Source organism: Thamnophis elegans, chromosome 13 (assembly GCF_009769535.1).
Source record: "Thamnophis elegans isolate rThaEle1 chromosome 13, rThaEle1.pri, whole genome shotgun sequence".
NCBI lineage: Eukaryota > Metazoa > Chordata > Lepidosauria > Squamata > Colubridae > Thamnophis > Thamnophis elegans.
In genome coordinates this window covers 45,970,550-45,986,714 of record NC_045553.1, presented here as the reverse complement: position 1 = coordinate 45,986,714, position 16,165 = coordinate 45,970,550, and the positions used below count along the sequence as shown (strand labels likewise).

The window sequence follows — 16,165 nt, the reverse complement described above, 5'->3', positions numbered from 1 at the left end:
GGATGTCGTTTTGTCTGGTCAATTCAGAGATGTGTATTTTCCAGTAACAGCCTCCTATCAGTCGGTGGAAGTAATATAATGGACTGTTGTTTCCATACCCTGGATGGAAAGGATCATATCAGGCCAAGTATCTGTTACCAGTAAAGAAGAATATATGGAGCTGGGGGTTGAAACGAGGGTCCTCGGTGTTCTCTCTGAGCTTGGTTGTTTTCTTGTAGGCATTTCATTGCCCAAACTAGGTAACATCATCAGAGCATTGATGATGTTATCTGTTTTGAGGTAATGAAACCCAAGGACCTCCCAAGGGTCTGTTAACTGAAGTTAAAACACAAATAGGTAATACAACAAGACAATGGTTCAACCCGTTCACACAGGACTACAGTAAAATCCATGGTTACCATCTTGTTGGTTACCTGTATCTTCAGTCTGCTGCACCTCTAGGTCCTAGGAGGGTAATACTGTGGCATTCTCCTACCCTGTAGATTTATACTTAATAGAAGCAGCCCTGTTTTAATCCAGTTAAATAAAAGTGCTTGCCGGAATTGACTACTCTTAAAAAGCCGGCTTTTAGTCCCTAACCTTCATTTAAGTATATATATTCCTAATTGCTCTCCTTGTAAGGGCCCAGTTTGGGAAAAGAGCCTAATTAGGTTCCATGCAGAAGTTGTATAATTGATTTTCCAGCAAATGGCGTAATAGATGCTGTAATTAAACTTCTGACCTGCGAGAGGTAAAGTGTGAGAATTGCTGCTTCATTCCTTTGGGCTAAGATTAAAGCAATGGCTAATTTCAGCTATTTGGTTTCTAGTGGATTAAAACATAACCAGTCTTCGATGTTTGAAGAATTTGATTTTTATTAGTAGTATCCGTAAGGAGCTCTGGTAACTGGTTAGTGAAAGGACCGGGGTGGGATTCAGCCGGTTTGTGTGAACCAGTAGCTCCGACGATCAGGTTGGCCCACCCCTGCACTTTACTTACCTATATCCTCTCAGCTGATTCACGCAGCAGAGCGGATTGCCGCGTCTCAGGTGTGTAACTCCCCAGAAGTAACGTGGAAAGTAAGTTTTGTTAAAACTGCTGACGTGCGTGGAGCTGCGATCACTGAACTGGTTGTTAAACCGGCAGGATCCCACCACTGGAAAGGACTAACTTTTCCATAGAACTTTATGCAAATAGAAGTGAACTGCATTGCCCTTTTTATTCACCTGTTCGACAATCCTTAATACAAAATGGCCCGCCTCAGTCACGACACCTGTGCTAGCGTTTACTCGACCAAGGATTGATGCAGGAAATACAACATTAAGAGCCACACTTGAGCAAAGAAATATATTGAAGGAATATAGAGCCACATAACTTCTTCCCAATTTAAGAAACCAGAATTTTTAAAAAAAAGACAGGATTATTTAATCTCATTTAATTAGTTGAATAGTTAGGCATGGCTGCTTTTCTGTGTGGAATTAATTTCTTACAACTATGGCATTTCTTATCATTTATTTATCTGCATATTTTACCCAATGGATAAGAACTAGTTTAGAGCATTTTACAAAACAGGCTGAACACACCGACTGTTGGAAAAGTCGATTGGGGGAAAAGGGGAATTGTGTTCTATCAGTTCAGCCTGCGCAACTCAAGTCCATTCTAAACTCATGTAGTTACTGTAACAATTACTGTCTTCTTCTCAGCCATATCTGATACACAAAGCTGAATTCTAGTAAATCAAAAGAAGATAGAGGTTCTATCAGCCTTAACTTGTTCTTTGTTTCTCCAGATAATAAAGCATTCTTTGTCATTTCCATGTCGGAAAACGGAGCCCAGATTTATGAACTAGTGGCACAGACAGTTTCTGAAAAGACAGTGTAAGTTGGCTTGGGAAAATGCAGACTATTTATCACTTGTTAAGGAGGGAAATAAATCTTGTGTTCCAAATCTGTGAAGGAGCTTCCCTCTAGAAGTTGTAGGGTGTTTTTTTTTTAATCCAATTCTTTGAGGATTCTTCCTCCCATTTTGGCATATAAAGTCATTTTTCTCTTCTGCCGATAAAAATGGAGCATAGATTAGAGGAGATTTAACCAAGAAACAAAATTGTGGTCCGTGTAGTATTCCACATTTAAGGTCAACCTGAATTAATAACATATTACTCAACAGCAGGGCTTCTCAAAACATGTCATACGGAATATGTGTGGTCTTTAGTAAGTTACATTGGGCCATCTGTCATCGATTAGGCAAAATGTTCTGCTGTCGTTTGAGAAGAAGGACAGGAAGGATGTCCTTGCCCTATGTTTTGCTAAAGTTTTTAATCTCAGTTAGTTCAAGAAAAGCACCCAAAGTATGAAAATTAGGGATATGGCCCTATTCAGTTTCAAGCAGAAAAGTTACTTCAAAGCGACGTAAGTACCCTCATTACACCAAGGCCACACATACGTAGATAAAGACGCAATACCTTAAATGGAGCACTGACAAGAGTAGAACTTGTGTCCATCTCTCAGGAGATGGATTTTTTGACAAGTTTCTTTATATTTGCATTATTACAGATGGCAGGACCTCATAGTACGGATGGCAGGAACCGTCAAAGTTGGAAGAGGCAGAAATGTAATTCCATTGCCACAATCGGGACCATGCGAGTAAGTTGGAAGAAAAAAAAAAAAACTCGTGTGAACGAAAAGAAATTTCAATTGGTGTTTAATTCCATAGATAGCAAGTAACCAAGCAGGATCTTCCTTTTACAAAGACACAACTTACGAGTGAGGATTCCAGAGTGGTTGATTTTGTTTTTCTTCTTTGGCTTTCAGGGAAGACCATGAGGAAGAAGATGACCAGCATAAATTGAAGGAAGAACAGACGAGCCCAGGTAGCAGCAAACAGAGTCCAGGTAAATAAAAACAAACAAACTTAAGGGCAGATTTCAACGCACTGCTGATTATGCCGGAGAGCTTGAAAAAGACTTTCTCAATTAAAATGAGCATTTCTGGGAAATTACCTTAAGACGGGTATGGTACAGCATTCTGCAGATATTTCACTTCTTTCTTCAAGAGACTCAGTAGTCAATAATACAGTAATACTATTTTGTATTCTGTTTGACATAATATTCCCTGCCTCAAAAGATTTGGAGGTCCATAAATATGTAGCTGTCTAATCGTAAGCTCTGCCGTTTGAGCTGTCACTCCAAAAGAAGAGCTAATAAGATTTAAACTATGAGACAAAGAGAATGTCACATACTTATTCATGTTTATGCTTTCTTTTAAGCTCTCGCATTCATTTTGGCATTTGGCTTCTTTGTTAGATAAAGATTTGGGGCTGAAGACTCCCTCTCCTTCAGTCACCATGTCTGAGAAGTCAGAAGAGGAAGAACTTCTGGAAGCCAACAAGCAGTTTGGAGAAAAACTACCGGCGGACTTACTGATCAAAGAGTCACCGGAACATTACAGCCAAAGTAGTCCAGAGCTCTCGTTCCAAGCTTCAGAAAATCGATGGGCATTGGATGCACTAAGAAACTGTAAGTAATTGAAGGTACATGAATCTGAGAAGACTAGGTAGAAAATTTGTCTGATGGATTTAGGGGTACCTATTGCCCCTTGAACAAATGAAGATAACCTGCCTTTCACACCGGGTAAAAGAAAATCAGATTATCCGCCTGTGACTGTACTCCAATAATAATACCAGTGTTGTCCTTATACTGTCTTCCAGTTTGGCTTAGCTTTCCCTAAAACGGGCCGATAACCTTAAACACTCAAAAAGCCACAAAGGTCCTAAACGGAAGCCCCCATTCATTTCTGGAGCTGACCAGAAGTCCAGTTCCCCCATCATAGAGTCTCCTCCTAGCTCGGCATCCTTGTTGCTCTGTTGACCGGAGGTCCTGTTCCCCTACCATAGAGTCTCCCCCTGGCATGGCATCCTTTTTCCTTTACCTGTCCTAACCGAAAGCCCTATCAATTATGGTGCCGACTGGCAACAGGGAGCCGCAGCAGAGGGATGAAAGAGCCACATGCGGCTCCAGAGCCTTTGGTTGCTGACCCTTGCTCTAAATGAAGCGAAAGGTGACTTGGGCTGTACTTCTAACTTCTCTGACCCCTAAACCATTTGACTGAAGGCTGATGGCGGTTAGTGCTAGATTGGGGAAATCTGACTTCTGTCTTCCAGTTGTTAGGACAAAAGCAGCGAGAACCAGGGGCTCCTTCCCCAGGGCTTTGGGCTCCTGCCTCTTGACTGATGCCTTCCAAGAAGAGGGAATGCTTGCCAGGACTTTCCTTTGATGCTCTCGCACTTCCTTTTCAGTGGGTTTACTGAAGAAATTACTGATGCAGCAGCTTGGCATGTCTGAGCAAGTGTCCCTTGAAGACTGGCATCCTTTTTCTGACCATGGAAGAGATCTGTCAGGGCCCCTCGAGGAGAACATTGTCAGGAGAGGACTTCAGTACTCAGATAACAATGACACTACCCTGTCCGGGCCTGGAAGGACACCCATGGGGACAAAAACAAATGACTTTGAACTTAGTTGTGATAAATGGCCTTCAAACGAGTTGGTCTCTCCAGGGGACCCTGTGTTGCACAGCAGGCAGTTGATGGACCCCTTGAGGACAAACGCAGAACCCCCAGCCAAGGAACTGGAAGGAGGAGGAGGAACCAGTGCTGCGGATGATGGTGGGGAGCACTTTTTTGATGCTCAGGAAGCTCACAGTGAAGGGAACCCATCAGAAGGTGGTGTGGTAGATGGGAAGGAGGTAGAAGAGGTGCAGCTACGGATCTCAGGTGAGTCAATCAACAAAGGTACACATTTGAAACGGACAACTGAGTTATGAAAGCCCCTGGATGTTATTGGGAAAGATGATGGAGTCCTTCTGAGCCATGACAAAACCTGAGAGTATCTGCTAAATGCTGAATCCTCTCATTAAGCATGTTCCTAGCAATCAGAGTTTCTCTGGATATGTTTGAAATGCATTGGGAGAGAAATAAGAAATAGAATTTGGAGGTATGGTGTCGAGTTCCAGCCGTTGGCTGTTTTATCATGGTTGGACCTTTTCCCCTTTGATCTTTTCGAGCAATAAAAGACTGATTAAATCCAATTAGAGCTTCATCACTGGAAGCTTTCAAGAAGACACTGGACTGCCATCTGTCAAAAATGCTGTAGGGTCTCCTGCTTGGGCAGCGGGTTGGACTATATATAAATCTGTATACACCCCTTCTGTTCACCCCAAATCCCATTCAGATTGCCACTTCCCCTACATGGCACCTACTTTTGAAAAAACCCCACATTTTTCCCATCTAGCACAAGTTGTGCGCCTCTCTTTTATTCCAGAGCGAGGGCAAAGTGTGGCAGGAATTAGTTGACTGTGGAACAGCTTCCTAACAGAGCGGCAAAAGTGTGTTGAGAAATAGGAAGTTTGCACGAGGCACACAGACACAGATAGATTGGGTTATGTGTTCCCCAAGCCATTTATTTGCTGGAGCTGTTCATAAACGGGGCCCTTTAAGGTTGTTCTCTTTGCAGGAAATTATTTGATCCTTGATGGATATGGCACAGTACAGGAGAGCTCCACCGACGAAGAGGTCACTTCGCTGGTTCTACAGTGCACTGCAGACAGAAGCGCAACAGACTCTGCCCACCAGCAGCCCAGGTCTCGGGATGACCAGCCAGTTACAGCCAGCTCACCATTTGCAGAGGAATTGCTGGCCTCCCACTGGCAAGCTGCCAAGGAATCCAGTTCAGATGCATTAAGGGCTTCCTTCTCTGTCGAGTCGCGTACCCTGATGATGCGTTACATCCAGAACATAGAGGCCAGCCTTCAGCATTTGAAGGTAGCGTGTTCTCATGTAAATGAAATATCTTTGGGCTGTATATATCTTTTTTTTTTTAATGGCTAGATTTTAAGAAATTGGAGATTAAGAGGCTTGTGGGGGATAAGTCATCCAGAGAGAGATGTTTTTCTTCTTGACTGATTTTCACAGTATCTTTTCAAACTAATGTTCAGTTCTGCCCTATAAATTCTAAAATCAGGAGAATCAGATGTTATCCAGAATTATATTTATATATTATCTGTCCCTTTTGCTGGCTGGGTTGCTGAAGATTAAAGATTTGTCCTAGATTTTAGAGACAGAGATGAAAAATGAAAACCTTGGAATAACCCTGAGGAAGAGAAGCTTTCATGTCTGGAGAATGTGAATGAATGTTAGGAACGACTTATGGAAAAGAACGGCATCATACAGTTTAAAGCTTTGAAGACTGACATGTAAAGGTTGAAATCAATGTTGATTTATCAAAGCCAAGGTGTTGAAACTTCTTGAGCCAAAATTAAACAAAACCCTATTCAAGTCTCAGAGGCTCAAAAAGAGAAGAGTCAATATTTTATTTAGAGGAATCTAGCAGAGCTGACAGTACTAAGATCAGACAGAAAGATTTGATGGGGGCATAGTGTCCTAAATGGAAGAGTTGATTGCCACCTTATAAAAAGATTCTTGCCTAACTTTGGCTTTAAGAATTTGTGTTCTGCACTCAAACATCAAACATTTATTTTAAGATAGCTGTTTGATGCTCTCTAGTGTCCAATCTTCATTAGTTGTCTTCATTAGTTTCACAGTGTATAAACAAAGGATTTTCCCCTGACAAAGGATCTTTTCAATTAGCTTCAGAGGCTTAAATCAAGCCCCTCTGAACAATAATCTTCCTTTTCCTGCATATTCCTTCCATTTGTTTTGATATAAATCTTAAAACTTGTGTAGGTAAACATTTTTTAAAGGATTGAAGGAAACTCACCCAGTGATTTCAATCAAACTTGCCAATCTCAAAGTTCCCAGCCTTTAAAAAAAAAACCAACCAAGTCATAGGGGAAAAATTGAATCCAAAGTGATGAAAAGAGTCCATGTAGGCAATATTAGCTACTATAAGCACAATGAAGTCCTCATTCCCAGCCGATCACAAGGCAGTGACCAAAAAATGCAGTTCCTGCTGTCTGCTCACAAAAAAAGAGAGGGGGAGAGAGAATGAGAGAGAGAGGTAGAGAGAGAGAGAATATGCTGTACAAAGTAGAGGTGGGTAACCTTGGAATCTCTCCTTACTCTGGAGAGCTTTTGGCAGTCTACATCCCCCATTCAAGCAGCCTTTTGGGCCACGACGTGTTTCTCTAGAGTAGTTCACCATGGTGAGTTCATCGGAATCTCTTCAAGTGTATATGATGGATTGTGTTTTTCAGGAAGTGGAGGAAAACTACACTGCTCTTCAGCATAGGCTGTCTGGCTCCATCACCACAGACGAGCATTTGGGTATGCCTGTCCTATTCCTCTGATAGCCGAGTTGGTAGTAAAGTAATGTGTTAATAATTTGGGGGATTTAGCTCCCAAGGGAAGCCACTGTGTGGTGCTTGTTGAATTCTTCAGTTTTCATGACACTTAATTTAAAAAAAAAAAACTGGTTACAAAACATTATGAATCAATGCCTAGTTGTGCTGATTGTGCGTTTCTGGCCTGGCATCCTCTCTGCTCAGCATTTTTCCCTTTTGCTAATGTCTACTTGCGTCCCTGTCTAAACAAAGATGCCCAGTCTAGGACTTCCAGAAGTCTTTGTTACCACATTTTTATATATTGTGCATTATTAAATACATTGCGTCAGGGATAAACATGGTGGTAACATTTAATTTTATTTAAATGTTAATCAAACAAAATTAAATTTAATTTGTTGAGCGATGTCCTTGGCGTGCCATTTAAAGGCCAAGTGTAATCCCTCAGCCTGGAAAAGGTTACACACCCCTTAATTAATGGAACAATTGCATCTAAAGAACCAGTTTGGGGGCTGGGGGAGAATGGTTCTAAAATCTTTCCAGAATTTTGACACAAGTTTGGAAATCAGTAAAAATGGTTTTATCTATTCAGTTCTCAGAACTGAAGAAGCTTCTTGGGTGAGAAGCAAAAGGCTTTCAAAGGGGGGGCAGGGGGAACCCGTAGACCTCCTTGGTGGCTTTCTTTTCAGCCCTTCTTTTCTGTTTCTATTTTTGTCCTCAGATAAAAGTTAATCACCTTCTTGCCAATCGCTGGAGATTGGATGGCGCCTTCTGCCTTGAGTCAGCCTCTGCTAGCCACAGCCGGCCTCTGCCTGGACTCTCTTGGCCTTAGGCCTCTTTCAATGGACCCTTGAAGCGGGAGGGGGCTCCACATAGTGGAGAAGGGGGCAGGTTTTTTTTTCCTTTGAGGTGTCTGCACTAGCCTTTCAGGGAGAGGGGGGGGGGTGATTTTAGTTCCCCTCCTCTTGCTACCAGAAATTCTTTTTGATTCCAAACAGAGGAAAAAAAAGAGGAACAGAAAGAAGAAACCAAATGTATAAAGTTCTGGGTGTAGGATATAAAAATGTATCTATACATTAAAAAAAAAAATCAATGTATTTATTTGACTTCATTCCGTGTACTGAAAGCACACTTTAACTTGTATTTTATTTTGCTTTTTTTAAAAAAAAAAATTGATAGTGCCAGTTTCCTAGGTTCCCAGCATCTTTCTTCTCCTCCTGAATCCTTACTCTGAACTGAGTTGTGTGTGTGTGTGTGTGTCTTGATTTCCCCCCTGGATTCTGCCAACAACAAGTCTGTTCCTCAGAAAGGTGTGTGTGTGTGTGTGTTTGTGTGTGTGTGTGTGTGTGTGTGTGTGTGTGTGTGTAGAGCGAAATCTAGCAGCAGGCAGGCGGCCTTCTTGTGCACTACATAGCCAGGGAAGGATTTCAAACTGGCAACCAAATTTCTCTTTGGGAATGCCTTTATTTTAAAAATAATAATTATTTTTTAATTATAAAGGAATGCCTTTATAATTAAAGAGAGATAAGGATCAGAATTTGGGAGTTGCGTTCCCTGCCCAGGTACTGATTGTGACTTCCCTTTGAAAGCAACAGCTCATTTGTAGCTTGGGGTGGGAGTTGGGGGAATTTTGCCAGTTAAGAGAAAGCAATACATTTGTCAGAAATTCCCGAGGCCACCACGTTTCTAATGAACTGAGAGGAGTAACCGCTGCAGAAGTTAGCCACTACGTTTGGAAGGTAGGGGCCAGAATTGTTCAGTATCCAGAAGTGTGCCTTACTGACTAGTGTGGCTAGTAAACCACCTGAGACCTAGTTTGGAATAGTGCTATTTTTTCCCCCTCTTTATGCAAAAATGCTCTGAAATCACACTAGGAACATCTGCAGTAGGAGAATCATAGCAACAGACACCACCTGTGGCATAATAATCTCAATGCAGGGCTGATATTCTGATGGAGCTGGCCCTTTTCAAGCTTTATAGCATTGATACAGAAAATTAAGACACTGGGTGGGTTGTCTAGTTTTTCCATTCAGGATACATCTCACTTGAAAAAAGTTTCTCCCTGTATCAGCTGTCCAATCCTTGGGTCCTTTCTTTTTCCTGGCAAGCCAGCTCTAAATGTGCCAAATTCTAGAAACCCCTTTAATATTTTAACACTATGCTGAATTCACTGTAAAGTGTAGAGTATCTTCTTTTCCTTCTTCTTTTCAGCATGAATATCAGAATATCCTCTATTAATGCAGAGAAACATTCCCCTCTTTGTCAGGAATCCATTTCCACTTATAGGGAAGAGCTGTAAGAACAGGAACTATTTTTGAAACTCCCCCCCCCCCCTTCCCTAATATTTCCAATCAATGTACTGGTGCATATTCAAGGCAGGAAACTTCCTACTTGTCTGGGTCACAAAGTAATTTGGGCCTGAAGCCACCAAACACTCAAAAGGAATTCTCAGAAAACCAGGCCCAGATTACAGATGGCCCTGTTTTTAAAAGTATTTCCCTATTTTTAAAGGTGTAAGTATTTTAGTCACTTCCAGGCGAGATGGGCAACAGAGAAGTCTAATAAATGAAATTTTCCTTGGTCCCTGAACATTTTCATCTCCCCATGCTTCAGTTCCACATCTGTGGAGCCATAAGAACTTAGATCCAGATGTAGACCTTTCCCTAATATAAGTAGGTGAAGGAGCCAGAAATCGGTAAATTTTGGGTGACACTTGGATACCACTCTTTATAGATATTCTGGCAAGACCAGTGTCCGATCCTCTGCCACAAGGTGCTTCAGCATCCTGAGAAAGAGAGATGGGATCAGGTTGCCCAAAGGCTCCGCCAAGCAGCCGAAGGGCTAAAAGAAGGCTTGTTTGACCTCTACAGAGGTTTCCCCCCCTTCCTGGAGATCAAAGCAGAATACTCTGTTTTTGTCTTCCTCACGGTTTCTTTGTATCGTATATGTTTGTGTGTGTGTTTTGTCCAGGCTTCTCTAGGCCACCGATTACACAATCCCCTGTTAAGGGCATTATTGTTTTATGATAAGAAAGAGAAGGTATTGAGAAGCGGGGATCGCCAACTGCTTCCAGCATCAGAACTGACTTTTGCAGGAGATGTCCCTCGCGCATCTACTGTACAACAGGCCCCGAGCACAGATCCATTTTTATGAAAAGGATCAACCCTAAAAAATGCACTTTGTGGGATTCCCATTGGTGTTGAACTTTTGGATCCTTAATGTTCTAGAACAGCCATGAGGAATTCCAGCCAAAGAGACTTTCCCTGTCCTTCCCTACTGGCTGCAATCAGGTCTTCCTCGGGCCCGTCTTTTTCTTTCTTTCTTTCTTTCTTTCTTTCTTTCTTTCTTTCTTTCTTTCTTTCTTTCTTTCTTTCTTTCTTTCTCTCTCCCTCCCTCCCTCCCTCCCTCCCTCCCTCCCCTCTTCTCTTTCTTTCTTACTCTCACTCACCCATCACCCACCCACCCTCGGCTAGCTGAAAATAATATAAGCAATGAATTTTTTTTTTTAGCGAGAGAATATTATGTTGTTAGTGTTACCATCATATTTAGGAAGTGTTTGTTTTTAACCTGGATTTATTGGACTAGTATATTGGAATTTGGGCTCAAGAAGGCAAACACTGAATTAAAGACAGCTTCCTTCCCTCTTCGTTCGCATGTCCTTTGACTGTACACCCAAACTAGCGTTTCTGAACTTTGGCAAATTTGAGACATATGGATTTTAACTCCCAGAATTCCCCAGCCAGTATTGCTGCTGGGGAATTCTGGGAGTTGAAGCCCACACATGTTAAAGTGGCCAAATTCAGAAACATTGCCCAAGATGAGAAGAGTTGGAGGATTCTGGATGGGATAGAGGATTGCTTGGACTTAGGGATGTCCCGAGAAGTTATAGATACAATTCATAAAAAGGATTTTGCTTTCCAATCCTTCTGTATTTTGCAGCGATGGTGCTTTTATCTGCCAGATACCGCTGATTAGCTCTGAGTTCTCAGCTTCTTACTTCCCAGTTGACTAAATCAGCACTGAACAGCCACGTCTCAAGGCCTGGCAGACTGCAAAGCATGCGTTCCATTTTTTTTATTTTTATTTTTCTCCCACGGCCCTACCGATGGTTGAAAGAGGTTGAAAATAATGATCCCCAGTCGCATCTTGGAGGTCTGCTTCGAATGACCTGGGTCATTCTAACCCCCCAAAGCTCTACCAGCTCCTCTGTGTCTTGCCTTACTGCCTGTGTAGACGTGGTCTTGTGCCTGATTCACAGCGAGGCATTGTGCAGGAGACAAATGGAAGTCAGATTGTCTTCACTTGGTTTGGGGCGGGTGTGTGTGTGTGCCTTTTGCATAACAGTCCTCTCTCGCTGCCTGCCAATTTCTCCCCAATCTACCCTTGAGAGTAGGAATGGCGAGAAATAGGATTGCTTGATGGAGTGAGGGAAAGGGCACACAGTTCCCTTATTGCTTTGGGAAGTTGGATATTCTTGACGGTTGTGCTGAGCTTGCCCCAGAAAATATTGATAGCTTCTGAGAAAAAGGAGACCCTTAACAACTAAAGTGCAAAGAGAGGTTGCCTAGGTGAAAGACCCATACAGTATTATCTTTCACTCTGCCATATGTCAGGATAACTTTTTTGGGGTTTTGGTAGGGAAAAAAAAATTACTTTATCTGTGCTGTTTCCTCATCTAGAATCTCAATGCCGGTTGTACATTTGATGAGTGAATTGCATCTCCCTCTCTCTTCCATTCCAAAGAAGTCCCTTCTTGCTCTTGATCCCCTTTTCATCCCCCACACCCCCGCCCCGCCCCAACTTATAGGCAGATGCTGTGGAAAAGGATTCTGCAGCTGGAATGTTACTCTGCTCTTCTTTTTTTTAAAAAAAAATGGAATTGTTTGTTGTAATGCTCTAACTGCTAGAACTGTATTTTATTTGCTTGCCATGCATTTACTCCTTTTAACAGATTCTGCTTTTAAAGAAAAACACAAGACTACAATCTGAAAATACTCTTTGGAAAGGAAAGTGCAAAAACCAACCAACCAACAAAAGGACAGCCACCATAAGACAGATCAAATATCCTGTATTTTTAACTGATCATGTTTGAATGTCTAAGGAAAAAAAAGAATTTATTGTTCTAATTATCCAGATGTATGTATGTTTGTAAAATAGCTCTTATTAGCTGATAAGGTTGTATGTTTTTGGAACAAAATATTGATCATTAAAAAAAGTATTGAGTTTTATGGGCGTTTTTTTGGATTTTGAGAAACCTATAATTAAAGCATTCAGATATCAGTAAGTAAGGTCAAAAGAACCAACATTTGACTGTGGTGTTCTTCACTTAGTTTAGAATTTGACAGCAGCAGCTGCTGCTGTCACGGGCGTTATTGACAGGCAAATAAATTGGTTGTAACTCAGTAAAATTTACCTTTCTGAGTCAGCAGTACAATTATGAAAGAAGGTGTTTTTTTTTCCTCCCAGGGTCAGGGCTTAATATAACACATGGAATAAGCTGTAAGCTGGATGGTACAGCACATTTCCCAAGCCTCAAGGTCACTTCTCTGCATTTTGATCTTGAAAATTCCTTGTCAGCTGAGAAGACTCAAGTCTCAAGAACTGCTGACCCTCAAGAACAGGCAGCAGTTTGGATAAAGGAATGTTTCCAAACCAGGCTGACAAGGTCATTCTATTCTGGTGCATTTTGGTATCATCTTCAGTTTTGTGGACCACCATTTCCACAAATGGTTTCCACACTATTTCCACTATGGTTTCCCCAATTGCAATGTGTGGCTGTGAAAATTGGACCATAGGAAAAGTTGAACCCCAAAGAATGGAGGCCTTTGAACTCTGGTGCTGGAGAAGACTCCTGCATTGAGTCCCTTGGACTGCAAGGCCATCCAACCGGTCAGTCCTAGAGGAGGTCAACCCTAACTGCTCTTTAGAAGGCCAGATCCTGAAGAGGAAACTCAAAAGACTTTGCTCACCTAATGAGAAGGAAGGTCTCCCTGGAGAAGAGTCTCATGCTGGGAACGATGGAGGGCAAAAGAAGAAAGGGACGACAGAGAAGGAGGTGGCTGGATGGAGTCACCGAAGCAGCAGGATGGTAGAGGACAGGAAGGCCTGGAGGAATGTTGTCCATGGGGTTGCGATGGGTTGGATACGACTTCACAACTAACAACAACAAATTTCCACAAAGAGACTGGGAGATAACAATTTGAGTTGGATTCTCAGGTTCTTTTTAGGCAAAGAACTTGCCAGAATACTTTATTCTGGCTTCCATATTTATGGGGAGTGAGTGGGGTGGACACAGTCCAATTAGGAACTGGGCCACATCAACCCTTGTGGCTAATATTTTTTTTCTGAAGAACCTTCTGAGGTCATTTTGGAGTCCAGAAGTGGACATTGCAGCATTTTTTAATTTTCCCAGTTCTAATTGCTACTTGAAGCAGAAAACCAAGCGATAAGATTAATTGGACTAATAAACATGCATGTTTTATTCACTTGTGTATTAGTTGTGCAAATCATTTCATTTACAGATATCAATAGATGGCTAATGTGATGCTATATTTGTCTAAACAGGATGTTTAGAAAAGAAAAGAAAAAGATTCCCAGAACAAATTGTTTTCCCCTCTCTCCCCCTCCCACCCCAAGCTCTTTGAAAAGAAAGAGTAGCACAACTATGGGGAAAGGACAGAATTAGGTATGTATGACAAACAAGGGACACCGTCAATTCAAGGACAGTCTCGTAGTTTGCTTGCAAGCACAGCACGTTGCCCTGAAACGTAAGGAATGACAGTCCTAAGATTTGCAAGACCTGGGTGTCGTTTTGTACATAACGTTGCCACAAAGTCAAGGTCCTTTGTCGACTTATTAAAATACAGCCTCCCTTTTCTCCGCTTTTAAAAAAGTTCCACATAGCTTTTCGCAGCACGGAAAAACTGTGGATATCAGCAAAAAAATAATAATCACTGTAATTGCCAAAGGAAGTGTCTCTGCAACTGGTAAAAATCCAGAAGTCTTCAGGCACGCCAGTAGCAACTCGAACCTTCCCCAAGTTCATCCATATGCCGATTTGATGTTCAGCCTCCCTCTTTGGACCCTAAGCGGGAACTAGAATTTTGAAGCCATCCGTGATATTGAGAAGCATCATCTGAGCTGCACTTCATGGATCAGAGAATTCACCAAGGATGGCTTTGCAACTGGTCACCTGTTCTGACCGAGGCTTTGTGAGAAAGCATAAGTCGCAAACCTAGTCCCCAAAACCCTCTTTTATTTAGACGGCTGTGAATTATGGTCATTCACAGCTCGTAGTGATTCACAAACAGTCTGTGAAGATGAGTTGACACACACTTTCAGGGGTAATGTTGATAAACACCCACCTTTATCTCCCTTGAAACTCTGCCAGAGAGCTAATTGCCAATTAGTTTTGCAAGGCCACACGGAGCACAGAGTCAACAGGGCTTCTCAGAGCTTGAACTGACTAGATGAATGAATTGCTTCCTGCAAAGGCTCACTTCCGTTTGCTCCTCTTTTATGTCTTATGGGAGGGGTCAATTATCTCCAAGCCTTACTCCTGAGTTGCCCTTTCTTCCTTAATCTTGCCTTCTGGCAGCTTTGTGCATACGCACACTGGGCACAGGCTCACACTGTTCTTCTGCCTCACTGATATCAGACTCCGGAGGCAGCACATCACTACCAAGATGGCCTTCGCCCCCTCTCTGCCTCCGACACAGAGCCCTCGTCTGAGCCTTCCCCAGACTCCAGGACTGGCCCATGTTCCTCCCCAACCTCCTCACTGTCCGAATCGGCTGCCAGCTCCACAGTGGACCACATCACCAAATAAGCTAAATGTCAGCGTTCCAAGTATAATGTAGAATTAAATCGGAGTCCAAGGCAAAACAATCCTTAAAGTTCCAATTTAATAAATCAGACATCTTAGCACATCTGTGGAATCCCAATTCTGGAAGTTACATCGGATTCCCACCCAGTTGAAAGTTCATGATCTTGTCCCCACACCCACAAATCCATCACATGGTCCAATCTTCTTATTCCACACTGGCATCTCCACCCAGCTGCTTCTGGTCAGGTGCAGAGGTGCGGAGACAAAAGATGACCTTGGGCTTCTAGAAAATAATGACAACAACACATTCCACAATCCTACTCCTTTCTATTCCCCGCTCCCAACTACTACAATAATGAAACAGCATAATGGAATAGGAGAGAGTGTGGAAGGCCAAAGATCCTAAAAGGGATATAACTGCAGGCCTGACACTAAGTTTAGGCCAGTAGTTTTTCCTCTTGCTTCGAGTTCAATCTAAGCCAGGAATTCCCAATCTCGGCAACTTTTAAAGATGTGTGGATTTAAAACTCCCAGAATTCCGAAGCCTGGGGACTTCTGGGAGTTTAAGTTCACAAGTCTTAAAGTTGCCACAGTTGGATACCCCAATCTAAGCCGTAAGGAAACTGTCACAATGAAAATACACACCATGACACAAATGGAGCCTTTCCATTTTTTCCCATTTTCCCAGTCTCGATACTGGATATTGTATTTCTCCCCCCCCCCCCCCCCACCTCTTCCATCTTTCTCTGCTGTTATTTATCCGGATGTTTTTATCCCACCGTTATTATTTTTTTAAATAAATGATACAAATTCAAAAGTTCTGATGAGAATCAGGAAAAAGGGCCCCACATTTAACATTTGCAGTCAGCTTCTGGTGCCTGCCCCTAGATTGTTTTCGCTGTTACTTTCTGTTTTGTTTATTTGAACGAAACAAAAGGTTTAAGGACACCACATCGAGTTTATCTTTCCATTAGTGTGAATGTGACTTTTCTGTTAAGCTGACACATGGCTTCCAATACACTCCATTGTCTGGGACCATTGAAATATTTGCAATCTTCCTTCATATCCCTCT

The 16,165-nt window shown here is 42.2% G+C and overlaps 1 protein-coding gene across 5 annotated transcripts in view; it reads left to right on the top strand.

Annotated features, from left to right (window-relative positions):
* The window catches only part of ARHGEF12 (Rho guanine nucleotide exchange factor 12), a 62,974-nt gene extending 53,809 nt beyond the window's left edge, over window positions 1-9,165 (top strand). For all 5 annotated transcript variants that reach the window (XM_032228861.1, XM_032228860.1, XM_032228859.1 and 2 more), the window contains 8 exons: window positions 1,769-1,856; window positions 2,532-2,621; window positions 2,790-2,869; window positions 3,281-3,493; window positions 4,273-4,746; window positions 5,486-5,793; window positions 7,185-7,254; window positions 7,990-9,165. In XM_032228861.1, coding sequence (XP_032084752.1) covers window positions 1,769-1,856; window positions 2,532-2,621; window positions 2,790-2,869; window positions 3,281-3,493; window positions 4,273-4,746; window positions 5,486-5,793; window positions 7,185-7,254; window positions 7,990-8,000 — 1,334 coding nt within the window. In that variant the 3' untranslated portion in view covers window positions 8,001-9,165. The remainder of the gene's footprint in view (window positions 1-1,768; window positions 1,857-2,531; window positions 2,622-2,789; window positions 2,870-3,280; window positions 3,494-4,272; window positions 4,747-5,485; window positions 5,794-7,184; window positions 7,255-7,989) is intronic.
* Window positions 9,166-16,165: the final 7,000 nt, after the last annotated feature.